The sequence below is a fragment of the Triturus cristatus genome, chromosome 6 (genome assembly GCF_964204655.1).
Source record: "Triturus cristatus chromosome 6, aTriCri1.1, whole genome shotgun sequence".
In the NCBI taxonomy this organism is placed as follows: Eukaryota; Metazoa; Chordata; class Amphibia; order Caudata; family Salamandridae; genus Triturus; species Triturus cristatus.
In genome coordinates this window covers 1,780,972,278-1,780,985,512 of record NC_140589.1, presented here as the reverse complement: position 1 = coordinate 1,780,985,512, position 13,235 = coordinate 1,780,972,278, and the positions used below count along the sequence as shown (strand labels likewise).

Below are 13,235 nucleotides of genomic sequence, written 5' to 3'. Positions count from 1 at the left end.
TTGAATTCTGCAACACCTTGCAATTCAATTAGTCTGCTTGGGGGACTAACAAGTCTGCCAGTACTTGGTCACAGTCTCACTACATGCCACACTCACCTACTCAGAGCCAGGATACCCTCATGGGTGAAAAGTAGCGCTCAACAAATCCACATTACATACATTACAACCACCTTACCAATCTGTCGATATCAACCTGACAGCAACACAGTGTTTCTGATGGGTCCTGGTGCATAGGTGTATTTACTATGCTGCGTTCGAGCCATCCTGGTCGTGTGGCTTGAACAGTGTATTGATGCTGTGTCCAAACACATGACAATCTGCCAATTTGCAAGATTCCTTTGTCAGTGATGCAGTGGGGAGACACCATCTTGAAGGGTTCCTTTGTCAATGATGAAGAAAGGAGAGACCTTGCTCAGGGTTTTCTTGTTCAGATCACAAAATGCAGCTATCTTGCATCTACAGATTTTGGATTCCAGATATCTAACATCTTTGGACTATTCAATAGCATGTTACACTGATGTGATTTAGAGAAAGAGACATTACAAGACAATCTTACTAAACCTAGTTTGTCACCTTCCTTGAACAACCAGTTTGGTCCTTCAGAGCTAAGGCTTATTTTTTATGAGCCTCTGCCAGTTATCTGCATGTGTTATTTTTATCCATCCTTCCAAACCTCCCGAAATGCACCCATTAGGCCAATGTAACACTCCTTCGTAGGTCTGTATAGAGTTCTTACATTATATTATTTTAATTTGTCTTGTAATGCTCTGCCATTACTGTTCCTCTGTCTCGGCACAGCTATTACAATACAGAGCTGCTAAGTGACGTTCCAAAGTTAATCAAACTGAGTTTGGCCCTTGAGGCCTGGCAGAATGGGACCTTAAAGTCCCAAACATAACTCATTTACTAACATGTCCTTTTTCATTTTCACTTAGGTCTCTGCAGCCGCTCTGGCAACACATGCACATAGGGTCAGTGAGACAGGAAAGGGGAACCCTCAAACTAGGGCGTGCACCCTCCGTTCACAGTACAGGCACAGGGGTGCTCACTCCTGCCCTGCATAACCAGACCATTACCACCTCTAAGACCTTTCAAGCATAATGAGATAGTCAAACACAGACTCTTGTTTATACTGAGTCTTCATGTTGCCATGATGTCTACCTGCGACTATCTTCAGTTAAATGAGGAGATGCACAAGGCAGATGTGTGTTATACAAGAAGAATGGGAAAAAACTTAAGGTACTGACATCATATTCCCAGGTAGGGGTTCCCGCCATATGTCCGGCACTGTCTCGTATGCTCAGGCACTCATTATGGCAGTACTTGGCATATGTGCAGTGCAAGTATATGAGTAATTAGGCACAAATTATAGAGTGTACACATGGTTATAAGTATGGCATTGAAGTGATGCAATACCTGGCATATGGCAGCAGTTCATAACTGGGCCTATGCAAACAATTCCTTGCATGTCAACTTAAGACGGTAACGCTTGCAGGACAGTGGGAGCCGGTTGAAGTACATATTATGTAGGTGGTATTTACACAAACCTACCTCAAAGGCAGCGGAGTATTTGTTCTTTAAAAGTAAAGCCTAAAGTGTTTAACTCTCAGTTTTGACCTCATTCATCTGCATGGCAGCTTTCTCAGGTCTACATAAGAATTTTCTACAGCTTCTTCCTACAAAACTCAGGAGTTTCTCAAAGAATGGATGAGCAACTCTCCTAGGTGTGCACACAGGTTGTGCAGCCTCTACTGTCAGTCTCAATAAACTGTAAACACTTCCCAAACAGTTTGTGCTTAGAGGCTGCAAAAAGGGGAACTGTAGTTTACATGAAATAACAGCAAAGCTCTGGTGAATGTTATCTTCCCAATAACCTTCCTAATGCCAATGCACACTGGTGTTCTCATTATCACTTTTGAAGTCCCATGAATACATTGATTATCACAGCCCTTATTCTTGGAGGCAAATTTACATTTTAGTGACATAAAAAGACTTGTAGACCTTTAAAAATATGATGGTGCTGTCAAAGGAATGTGATACAAAACAAAGAAGCAAGTCAAAGAGAGACCCATACCCAAGTAATGACATTATATTTCCCAGTGGTAGATGTTGTATCAACTTGCCTGGGCCGACAGAAGCCAGGGCTAGTTAGAGTAAACAGATGGAGCATCTGTAGCTTTTTGTTGTGCTTGGAGAAGGTGCTAAAGTGAAATTAGCTTACGAAAGCCCCGTCGTACAGCACTTTGTGAAAGGAAGGTGCTCTGTCATTCAGTATGATCTTAATAAACATTTGAAACAAAGCAGAGCGAATCACAATGTCATTTAAGTAAAAGCATCGAGGAGAATTAATGGGTATTGGGTTTTTTCTCCTCTTCATAACATTCATAGTTTCCGATTTCTTAAAGTTACGAGATATATAACCCGCAGTGATTGAAACAGGGACGTCTAAGGCAGAGGCAGATACTCCTGTGCATCAAAAGGTCTTCAATAAGGAAGTGGAACAAGGAACATATTTAACTAACCAGTCCAAAATCTATGATCAAGATTCAGAACAAGAATTAAAGAAACATTTGTAGGTTATTATATATGAAAACAAGAGCTAAAGAAGCTGTTGAATACACTGAAGACAACTAAATGTAATAATGTTGAATGTATCTGAATTAAAGAGGATCTGCCTTCGTTGGAAGAGGAGAGTTCGTATCTGGGTTGAGCCGCACAATCGCACTGTCCCAAACCATCATGGCGGCTCAGTGGCAGGACTGAAGCACCATCAGGGCTTTCCTATCCTCAGCAATGTGGAATAAAAAACTCTAGTGAGGTTGATAAAGCAGATCAGTCAGGTGGGCCTAAAAAAACCTGGCTCAGGCTCTTGTAATTGTTCAGCGAGAGCTGAATCTAACCCAATTCTTGATTTTTTCAATCCTTAAAACATAATCGCTAATATAACACTAGAGCATGGTGAATGTACTGCAAGCAAAACACTGAGAAGCTTTAACTGAAAGCAAAAGAGGGAAACAGAGTCAAATCAAACAGAATCTAAAGTCCTAAATCCTACTTTTATCATTCGACTGTATGAGACTTTACAAAGGCTGGACCCGACACCCAGTTTTGAATTTGTGTAGACCCGCACAGTGCTTAATTTTTATAAAAAAAAAAAAAAAAAAGTAAGTGCCCATCTCGGGAGGCGAGTGCACCCCCCATTGCCCCTCCCAGCGCTGCCAATAACAGAACCAACACAAGTACTAACCATGGCCCTCCTACAAGTGTAACAATTCGAACTATTCCAGGCCACCCAAAGCTGTAATAATGGTGTGAACGGCAGGGGTTATTCATTTTAATGTATAAAGGCGTATTAAACACTGTTGTTGTGCTATCTCAAAATTTGACAGACTGAGTAGTGGACTGCCAATAGAGCTGGAGCTGAAATTAAGTGTCGGTGCCGAGGAGAAACCACCGCCTCAAATTAAGCATTGCTATTCAGGAACAGCTGTGACACTCGACCACTTACAGAGTTGGTGCCCAGGATCTGCAGGTCTGGCTTCTCAGACTCCACTAACTTCGCCACCATCTTCAAGAAGCTTTCCACAAAAAGATTAATACTCTGACAGTGGCAGGCCATCAGCAGCTGGTCAAGGGCTTCCATGGCGATACACACGTACCTAGGGGGCAAAAAAGAGGCATTAGAGGCAGCTAGTAATATTCACTCAGAATCGAAGGGCGTCTGAGAATGATAACAAGAACAAATGTGGCAAAGTGTCCAGGATAGAATGCAGGTGGTTATTCATGAGAATTATTTTTTTTCAAAATAGGAATACAAAAATTCACAATGTAGATTACTAATGGCTGTTATTGATAACTAGAAATTTGGGGGGGGGGGGGGGGTTAATAAATAATCGACTGTGTTTCCTATCCCTTCCACCCTCTTTGATTTTCTTTAATTCCTGAAAAACCTCGTGTTCTATATTATCCAGTTTTGTATGTAATTTCTTTATGAAGGTTTCTAAGCTTTTTGGGGCCACGATATTCCGTGTATTTGCACATTCTTAATTACTATCCCTCTTCCTGACAGCGTTAGCTTGGGGTACCTTAGTGTTTTTATTAGTCGATTTGCTAAGGATAGCGATAGAGTAATTCATTAAGGGCAAGATTACTTTTTATTGACGCTATCACAGAACCAATGAAGCATTAATCAATAATTCGGACTACATATTTTGAAAGAAATAGGGGTCTTCTTGAAAAAGAGGTGGATCAGACCTGGTTGCATGAAGTAGAATACTCCACGTTGTTTTACGTTTCAGATTTTTATGCCCAATATACAGCTTAGTAAATTGGAGAATGTTATGGACCGTTTCCCTACTGTCCCACTAGTGCCCACATTTAGAGGAAGAGACTGTTCCTCAACAATTGATTACATTTTTATTTCCCCTGGGCTGGCAGATTGCATTAGTAAGGCTATGGTTATTCCAATGTCCCAAGGGGATCATAATCCCATTAAGATCAGCCTGAAGATCATCCATCGACCAGTTTACAATAAGGAATGTGGTGCTAGGGACCTCTCCACTGGTTCAAACAATTTCAGATCAAAATGGAGGGGCATTAATGTCATGACAACTGTTCAGACTCTGGTCAAAGATAACCTCCCTCTTTTCGTCTCATGTTTGTCTGATTCAAGTCCTAACCCTGGGGCAGTAGACGACTTTGTTAAGATCCCACTGCGCGCCACTACAGACGACCAGGGATGGTTTGATCACGAGTGTTCTCTGGCCAACCGTGACTTGCGACTAGTCTTATCTGCTAGCCCGAGGAACCTGTCTGACGTAAAAAACGCCAGGACTCGATACAAACTGGCCATAAGTAAAAGGAAGGAGGAGATCCTCGAGGAACGTTGGGAGGTGCTAGCGCAAACAGCCGCCCGGGGAAGGGGGGACATCTTTTGGGGCGCGGTTAAAGACCTGCGTTGCTCGGGCCAGCTTGCGACTCCAATGGATTGCACTATCCCTGGAGCCGCATGGGTGGACCATTTTTCTAAGATTTACGCGGCCCCACCGTCAGGGGCGGCAACCCCAATATTTAACAGCCCCCCAAGGGTCGATATATTATTATCTGAGGTGGAAGAGGCCATCGCACAGAGCGCGGGGAATAAAGCCCCTGGCCCAGATGGCCTCCCAATCGATATTATTAAGGCTCACCCTGATTTATGGGCCCCACTTTTGCTGAATGTTTTCAAGAACTTAATTTTTACTTCTCCACCACCATCAACCTGGTCATCTAGTATAATAGTGCCTATCTTTAAGAAGGGCGACCGTTCCCAACCGGCATGTTACAGGCCTATCTCCCTTATTGATAACACTTTAAAGATTTTAGGGAGAGTATTGTACAATAAAATTTTATTATGGGCCGAGGATAACCAAATCTTAGAGAGCTGCCAGTTGGGTTTCCGCAATAAAGTCGGAACCGCGGAGCAGTGCCTTAATCTGAACCTTATTTTGGGCAAATACACCGTAGCACGTAATTGCCCAATTTATCTGGCCTTTATGGACCTATCCACCGCTTTTGACCTTGTCAATAGGTCATTACTATGGAAGGCCTTATTGGATTACGGTCTGGACGAATCCTTGGTACATTTCCTGGCCTATTTGCACAGAGATTTGAAGGCCTGTGTCAGGATTGGTATTGGGGGCGAGGTCTCTGAGTTAGTTAGAGTTAATAGAGGGGTTAGACAGGGCTGCGTCCTTGCTCCCCTCTTATTTAGAATATATATCAACGGCCTTCACAAACACCTGGTTTCTCTAACTACCGATGTCCCGACCATAAAAGGTAATCATCTCCCCGCTCTGCTTTACGCAGATGATGCGGTCCTTATGGGGCGCACCCCAAACGCTTTACGTATCTTAGTGAATGGCTTTGTTGCACATATGGATTCCCTAGACTTGAAGACTAATTTTAAAAAGTCTTTTGTAATGTCTTGTGGCCCGAAGAGGCGTCATATTGGCAGTATAGTTGTGGGGGCTGAAAGATTGGGCTCTACTAGCAGTTTCCCGTATTTGGGTGTGGTCTTTGCTGCAAACAACTCCTGGAGTGGGCATATAGCCCACGCCAGGAGTAAGTTCTCAAAGTCCATTAACTACATTTTGAGCCTCCCCCGTCCAAAATTAACCGGGGCATTGCCTGCTATCCTAAAAATATACAAAACTCAATGTGTCCCGGTTGCTACTTATGGTGCTGAGGTTTGGGGAACTGTTAGTTGTTCCGATTTAACTACCGAGGAACATAGATTTTGTAGGAAACTTCTCTGTGTTCCCATCACTTCCCCACATTTTATATGTCATAGGGAATTGGAGTTGCATTTTATAGGGGATTTTATTCGAGCACGTCCAGCCCTTTTTTGGCTAGCGAATTGGAAAAACCCTGCCGCCATTTTGACTAGGGATATCATCGAGGATTGTCTACGCTGCGACAGGGGCCAGGCCATCCCCTGGTTATCAGGGGTGTCTAGCGTATTCCGCAGCGTGAACCTTGAAAATATCTTCCTAAAACCAACTACCACTGTGCTCCCCAGTAAATGTGAACTTAAAAAAGCACTTTATATGTTATTTGACGCTGAAAGGGTAGTAAGGGAGTCTTTGAAACCTAGTGTCCGTGGATACCTAGCCCGTAATCTTACAATTTATCCGACACCCAGTTATTTAACTCACCCATTGAGCCATTGGGAGCGTGGCCTTATATTTCGCCTTAGGGCAGGCACTATTAAATATGCACTTAGCTTTCCTTTATGGAATTTTAATGACCAATGTGTTGAGCCATGCCCTTGTGACTCTCAGAGTAGGCAAACAATTTTACATTTCTTATTTTTTTGTAAATTTAAATGAAGTATATTAAATGGTTTTTATCCCCGTATTTTAAAAAACTAAAACCCCTTAGCCTGGAACTTGCATTTTCAATGATTTTGTCCCTGGATGACGAACTTGTTTTTCGCGTGAGCTCTTTTCTAAAAACTGTGGTTCGTGCCCGGTTAACAATGTCCTAAAGTAATATGGTTTACTCCTCATGTGCAAAACAGCATTTTATTGTTTAATTGTATGATTTTATAAATGTTTTGTCTTTCTTCTGTACTTTTATGGATTGTAATGATCCGAATAAAGTTTTCATTGATTGATTGAGCTTAGTAAATTAAACAATTGCTTGGCGAGTTTGTTTGGATTTACAACAAGCATTGGCAAAGCCAATAGGTCACACCTTAAGAGACTGTTGGCTCTTCCGTTGCCCTTTGTTCATACTGTACAGAATTAACATTGTAGACTTTGTTCATGATTGGTAGGCATGCTGTATAGCAGCATGGCTGCTGTGTAACATGGCTAAAAATAATAACAGAGAAGTGTTATGATGCAACCAGAGCTAATGAACCTGAAAAAAAATGCATTTGTCCTGGCTGGGTCAAAGTGCTTTTTTAAATGAGTTTACCCACACAGCAAGGCATTCCCGCTTCTGTACAGCATGGCTACAAAACATTGCCAAAACCAATAGCACTCATAGGCAAGACTTCTTCACTTTGCCAATGCTTGTTACATCACCTTCTCGCTGCCCTAGTCCAGGTGACCAGCTGGGACGGATGAATGTGGAACACGGGCCCCAAGAAAGAGAGGGAGGGTACGAGCAGAAGAGAAAGACAGGGGGAATGATAAAAAGAGAATATGGTGAAAGTATAGAGAGATAGAGAGATAGATATACAGATAGACAGATGGACAGATAGACAGATAGAGGCAGGCACACTGATCGATAGATAGTCAATAAATAGATTGATAGATAGGCAGCAAGACAGACATAGGATAGACAGAAGAAAAATAGATTGACAGATAGATAGATAATCGGGGGCGCAACTAGACCTGAACTTCGGGGGCAGGGGGTAAGACTCCTAGCCATGGCCAGCTTGTGCGTTGGTGGCGGTCGTTTTTGTGATTTTCCTCCCCCATATCCTCCTCCTCCTCTAGGAATTCCCTCACTGCCATTCTCCAACAGTGGAACTCATCTCTTCATAGACTCTCTCTGATGTACGTTAAAAAAAACGTTTTTAATAGTGCTACTATAGTTCACTCACACTCAGTTCTGTGATCTGCAAGGTACACATTCTTTTCAGCAGACACATTGACCCTCTGTACTACTTTACGATGAGCCAAAAATTACAACTAGACAACATTTTGAACTCTCACTAGTAGGAACAATAATCACCAGGGTCATCTTGATACCCATTATATGAGGAAAAAGATCTATGTAAGTGGTGGGGTGTGATACCCCAAATTCCAGCAAAAAACCCTTATGGGCATTTATGTACTACTCCAGTATATGAAACTACTAGACTAGAGGCACAAACTGTGTGTAAAGACCTCATGATCTTCAAACTTGTCCAAAAAGTTAACACACCTACACATCAAGCAAGACACATTTTAGATCCTATTTTCACTAACATAACTGACGTGGAAGTGGGAGCATCTTGGCCAATCCCATGGTCCGATCACCACATAATCCCGTTTCAGATCCCACACACAAACCCACGAGTCAGCTTACCCAAAAAGTCAGTAACCCGTAGGAAGTGGGAGAAGTTTAATCCTTACTCGTTCACTCAGGCACTACGCAAAAATGAGCCGGAGCTGGACAAGGACATTAACCTAGCCAACAGACAAGTGGGATCATGGATAACCAAAGCGCTGAATGAAATAGCGCCCTGGACGACCAAAAATACAAGAAGGGGGGAGCATCTCAGCTCCATGGTTCAATGACACCTTAATGAAGGCCAAACAAAAGTGCAAACAGTTGGAACGCAGGTGGTGTAAGAACTACTACGCAAACATTAAAGGAGAATATAAACAACAACAAAAAACATACTACGCTCTGATAAAGAAAACTCGTTGTGAGTTCCACACTAGGGAAATTGAAATGGCCAAAAACTCCTCAAAAGAGATGTTTGCCATATTAAAATCCCTACAGTCAGCAGATAGATTAACAGAGCGCCCCTTCACATCGGAGGAATCCTGCAATAGAATTGCCGACTTCTTTGCAGAGAAAGTGTCAAAGATTTTATGATACTTTCCCTAGAGAAGCACGCCAGGCCACTAGCTCCAAAGTCACTACATCCACAGTAGTCAAAGATGCAACCCTAGAGGAATTTATAATGCCAGAGCCAGATGTAATAAGGAAACTAGCAAACGGAATCAAATCAGGTTCATCTAGGGACTCAGCCCGTCCCAAAATCTGATTACAAGGAGCAAAATGTATTGTACCTTTCATATCAGAACTTATCTCCCATTCCTTCCAATTGGGAGAAGTTCCTTATGAATGGAAGCAAGCTATGGTCCACCCATTAAGGAAAAAAACACAAATAGATTATGAGGTACTAGATAATCTACGTCCCATCTCGCTCCTACCTTTCTTTGCTAAAATTGCAGAAAAAATAGTTAACACTCAGCTCACAAAACACAGCGATAGTAATAAGCTACTACACTGCTCACAATCAGGTTTCCGTGCCGCACATTCCACTGAAACCGCCTTGCTCTTGACAACGGGCGGACGAAGGACACAGCTGCACTGATCCTGTTGGACCTCAGTGCAGCATTTGATAGAGTCTTCCATGGCCTCCTCCTACAGAGGCTAGAATATTGTGGAATCAGGGGTATGGCTCTGAGCTGGATGAAATCCTTCCTTGCGAAAAGGGGTTTCCAGGTTACAAAAGACACCTTCACTTCCAAGAGATCTCCCCTTTTACTAGGAGTTCCCCATGGGTCAATACTGAGCCCCACATTGTTCAACCTATATATGGGACCCCTTGCGAATATAGTGGAAGGCCACAAAGTGCCCATTGTTTCATACGCTGACTATACTCAGCTTATCGTCACACTATTGCAATACACAGAACATAATGCACATCAATTTTCCCAATGTACGGAGGAAGTAACAGCATGGATGGCAGACCACTGCTTAAAACTTAATGGAAGTAAGACAGAAGTGATGATAATGGGAAGAGCGCCTTCTATCCGGACATCAGCTTGGTGGCCAGAAGCACTTGGCCAGCTCTCGACCCCTAAAACCGAAGTCAAGAACCTTGGAGTATGGCGTGACCCCAACCTGACATATGAAAATCAAATCCGAAAAATAGCAGGCAAATGTTTCGGAACGCTGAAAACTCTATGGAAAGTTATTGACCTACTACTGGTTCAAGCCAGGAAATCTATAATATATGCAGTGGTCACCTCTCAGATTGACTACGGCAATGTTCTATATCTAGGTGTAGCTAAAAAAAGGCTGATGAAGCTGCAATCAGTCCAAAACGCCGCTGCCCGGCTAGTGCTGAATCTACCTAGAAGATCGTCCAACACAAAGGCCCTGGCCAAATTTCATTGGGTGCCTGTGGGCAAGAGGATCCTGTTCTGCCATCGTATCCTAGCAAATAAAGGCCCACGTTATCTACAAGACATGATTACACCCTACACCCCAATAGAAGCCTAAGAACAGAAGGAAAGTACTTGGTAATAGTACCCAGATTTAGGAAGGCCAGGCTAGGAGGCTGCTCTTTCAAATACCTGGCAGCAAAACATTGGAATTCACTACCAATGGATTTGAGGAAAGAGCCATGTGAAGCTGCCTTTAGAAAAAAGCTGAAAACTTGGCTTGTTCCCACCTATAAACCAGAATAGACCTTGAAACATGACAGCTAGGGCTCACCTACCTATCTCGTGTCATTTCTGAGGTTCTGCTCAGTGCGGGGACACACCGTTGGTGTAACCAGGCACTCTACAAATACTGATGATGATGACAGTTCGGGTCCCAACATCCAATGATGGCATCAGGGCCTGCCATTTGCCATAGGTAACACCTCCCATCCATATTCTATTAGTGTCCTTGTCCATAGGCTAGAATAACCTCCAGTATGCCAGACTAGCAGCACACTTGCACACATAACACACATACACATTCTCGCACACACACATTCTTGCTATATCTCTTGCACTCTTTTATACATTTGTACTCACACAGACACACTGCCACTCATACTTAATTGGCCGATCTGCTTTTATTGTGTTAGAAAAGCTTGCCCTGCTGCTTCTGCTACAACTGCTTTGCCTTTTAGTGAAGATTATTAAAACATATTCTCTATACGCTATTCAAAAATAAAAATATATTGCCTTGTCAATGTTTGTTACAAGTATGATGTGAATAAAAAGTGCACATCCTTAAAATAGCAGAATGGGGCTTATATTTGATTTCACATGTGGATCAAGCAATTACAGTACTGGAAATTAACTTATCTATATTCCAACATGTAATATCCCAGCATCCAACTGATCCTATGAAATGCTTGACTTTGTCGGGAACCATGGATTTTATCCAGTAACACTTTGCAGTTTGGGGTTTTTGAGACCCAACAAACAATGTAAAAAAAAACTACAAGTCCTTGAATGAAGCATTGTGGTGAATAAAAAGCCAGTAATGGCTGATGGTGTCACACGATCCTCAATCCATCACACTGTCCCAAAGCCACAGCCCTAGTTTCCCTCCTCGTTTCATCCCACATTCTCGGTTCACTCTCCTCTCCCGTACCAGCCCAGTTGCTGCAGATGGAATTAGTTAGGCATCTAGAACTACATAAAGAGCAGGTATTCTGTGTCTGCTTTGTAGAAATGTGTATATATTCTTGAGAGCTGTGCCTATTTTAGATGTGCAGAGTAAGAGGTGTGTTCATGCAAGTGCTGGGTGATGGTGAATAGTGAGTGAGAGCAGCATGAGTGATGTGAGTGTAGGGTGAAAACGGTGCCGACGTGGGGGGGGGCGTGGTCAAGCGGTCCAGCATGGCGGACACGCTCAAGACGAGCTGCAGCTTGCCTGCATTAATACGCCAATAATCCTGCCGTTTTTTGGCATTCATGTGACCACACTCTGCTGGGAAACGACCCCCTAGCCTGGCGGCACCCAATGCGCCGCTTTTGACCCGTCTGCCCTACCTGGTGGCGCCCAAGTGCCGGCGGGAGACTGCAGCCTGTAGATCCTCACCCTGGCGTGGTGGACGTTGCCGCAAGTACCTCAGCGTGTCGTGGTGGGCACCGTTCTTCAGGATGATGCCTGGGTGGTGCTATTCTGGAGGTGGAGGGGCGGCATCCTGCCAAGTGCCCGATGAGACTCGGCAGCATTGTCGAGACGCGGCGAGGCGTGCTGTGAATTTCCTCCTGTGACGTGGGGCACCTCTAGGGATCGGGCGGTCGCACTGGGCCGCGTCGTGCCTCCTAACTCCCTGTGGGGCTGCGTCGCCTGCTGGGCTCAGCGACCACATCGGGCCACGGTGCATCCCCGCCTAGCCCCGGAGCGCTGATTGCCCAGCCGAGGTGGGTGTCTCTTCTGCTGTGGCGCACTCTGCACTGGCGCTCTGATTGCTGGGTGCGTGGATCTGCTGCGATGCGGATGGGGTCGAGCAGCCCCTGAGGCAGACCTATGTGGTGGCGGTGAGTACCTGTGGGGCCGCGTCTGCTGAGCTGCTGAGCTGCTGAGCTGCTGTACTGCTGCCATTGGAGAGGCACGGTGAATGTCTGAGGGGCACCAGGTCGGACTTGGCGACTAATTTGGGCCGCGGCGCGCCGGCCTCCGCCTTGGGAGATCTTGGCTTGTGCAGTGGTGCTGTATCACGGCCCTGGGGGATACCAAGACAACAGACCAGAGATCGGTGCGGGACACGCCTGCCTCGCAGTGAGTGACGCTGTGTCCCGGTGCCGTGATCGCCATGGATACCATCCTGGTGGACTGGCCTTGGAGTGGGCCGGAGACACTACTGCATACTGCTGTGCCCGCATTGTTGGGCCTAGGGCCTTGGGTGGTGACGCGAGACTACTTCGATCCCGCGCATGGGTCGGGCCTGCTGCCCGAGTTAACACAATTGGACCACCTCCCTTGAACCCTGGGCATGAGCGGATGCTGCTTCCCCCAGGGAGGAGATAGTCTGTATATGGGCGCATCGCCTGGTGTTGTGGCTGCTGCCTCGGTGGTTCCCCCCGGGTCTCTTGCTGGCTGTTCCTTTGGAACTATTCATCCAGTGACTGTCTAGTTTGGGTGGCCTGCCACATAGATCATCTACTGCAACATGTCCAAAGATAAACACTCTGGAACTACGGCCCGGCAGAGTACCCTAGATAAGTATACAGGCGCGACTGTACAAGCCCAGGCTCTGGGTGACCCACAGTTAGCCATGCCGGATAACG

The 13,235-nt window shown here is 44.8% G+C and overlaps 1 protein-coding gene across 5 annotated transcripts in view; it reads right to left on the bottom strand.

Moving 5' to 3' along the window:
• EFR3B (EFR3 homolog B) overlaps positions 1 to 13,235 on the bottom strand; it is a 1,026,989-nt gene that overhangs the window by 604,177 nt on the left and 409,577 nt on the right. For all 5 annotated transcript variants that reach the window (XR_014963209.1, XM_085613091.1, XM_085613090.1 and 2 more), the window contains one exon: positions 3,509 to 3,659. Coding sequence is in view for 4 of the 5 variants with exons in the window: in XM_085613091.1 (XP_085469217.1) it covers positions 3,509 to 3,659 (151 nt within the window). In the remaining variant the exon portion in view is untranslated. The remainder of the gene's footprint in view (positions 1 to 3,508; positions 3,660 to 13,235) is intronic.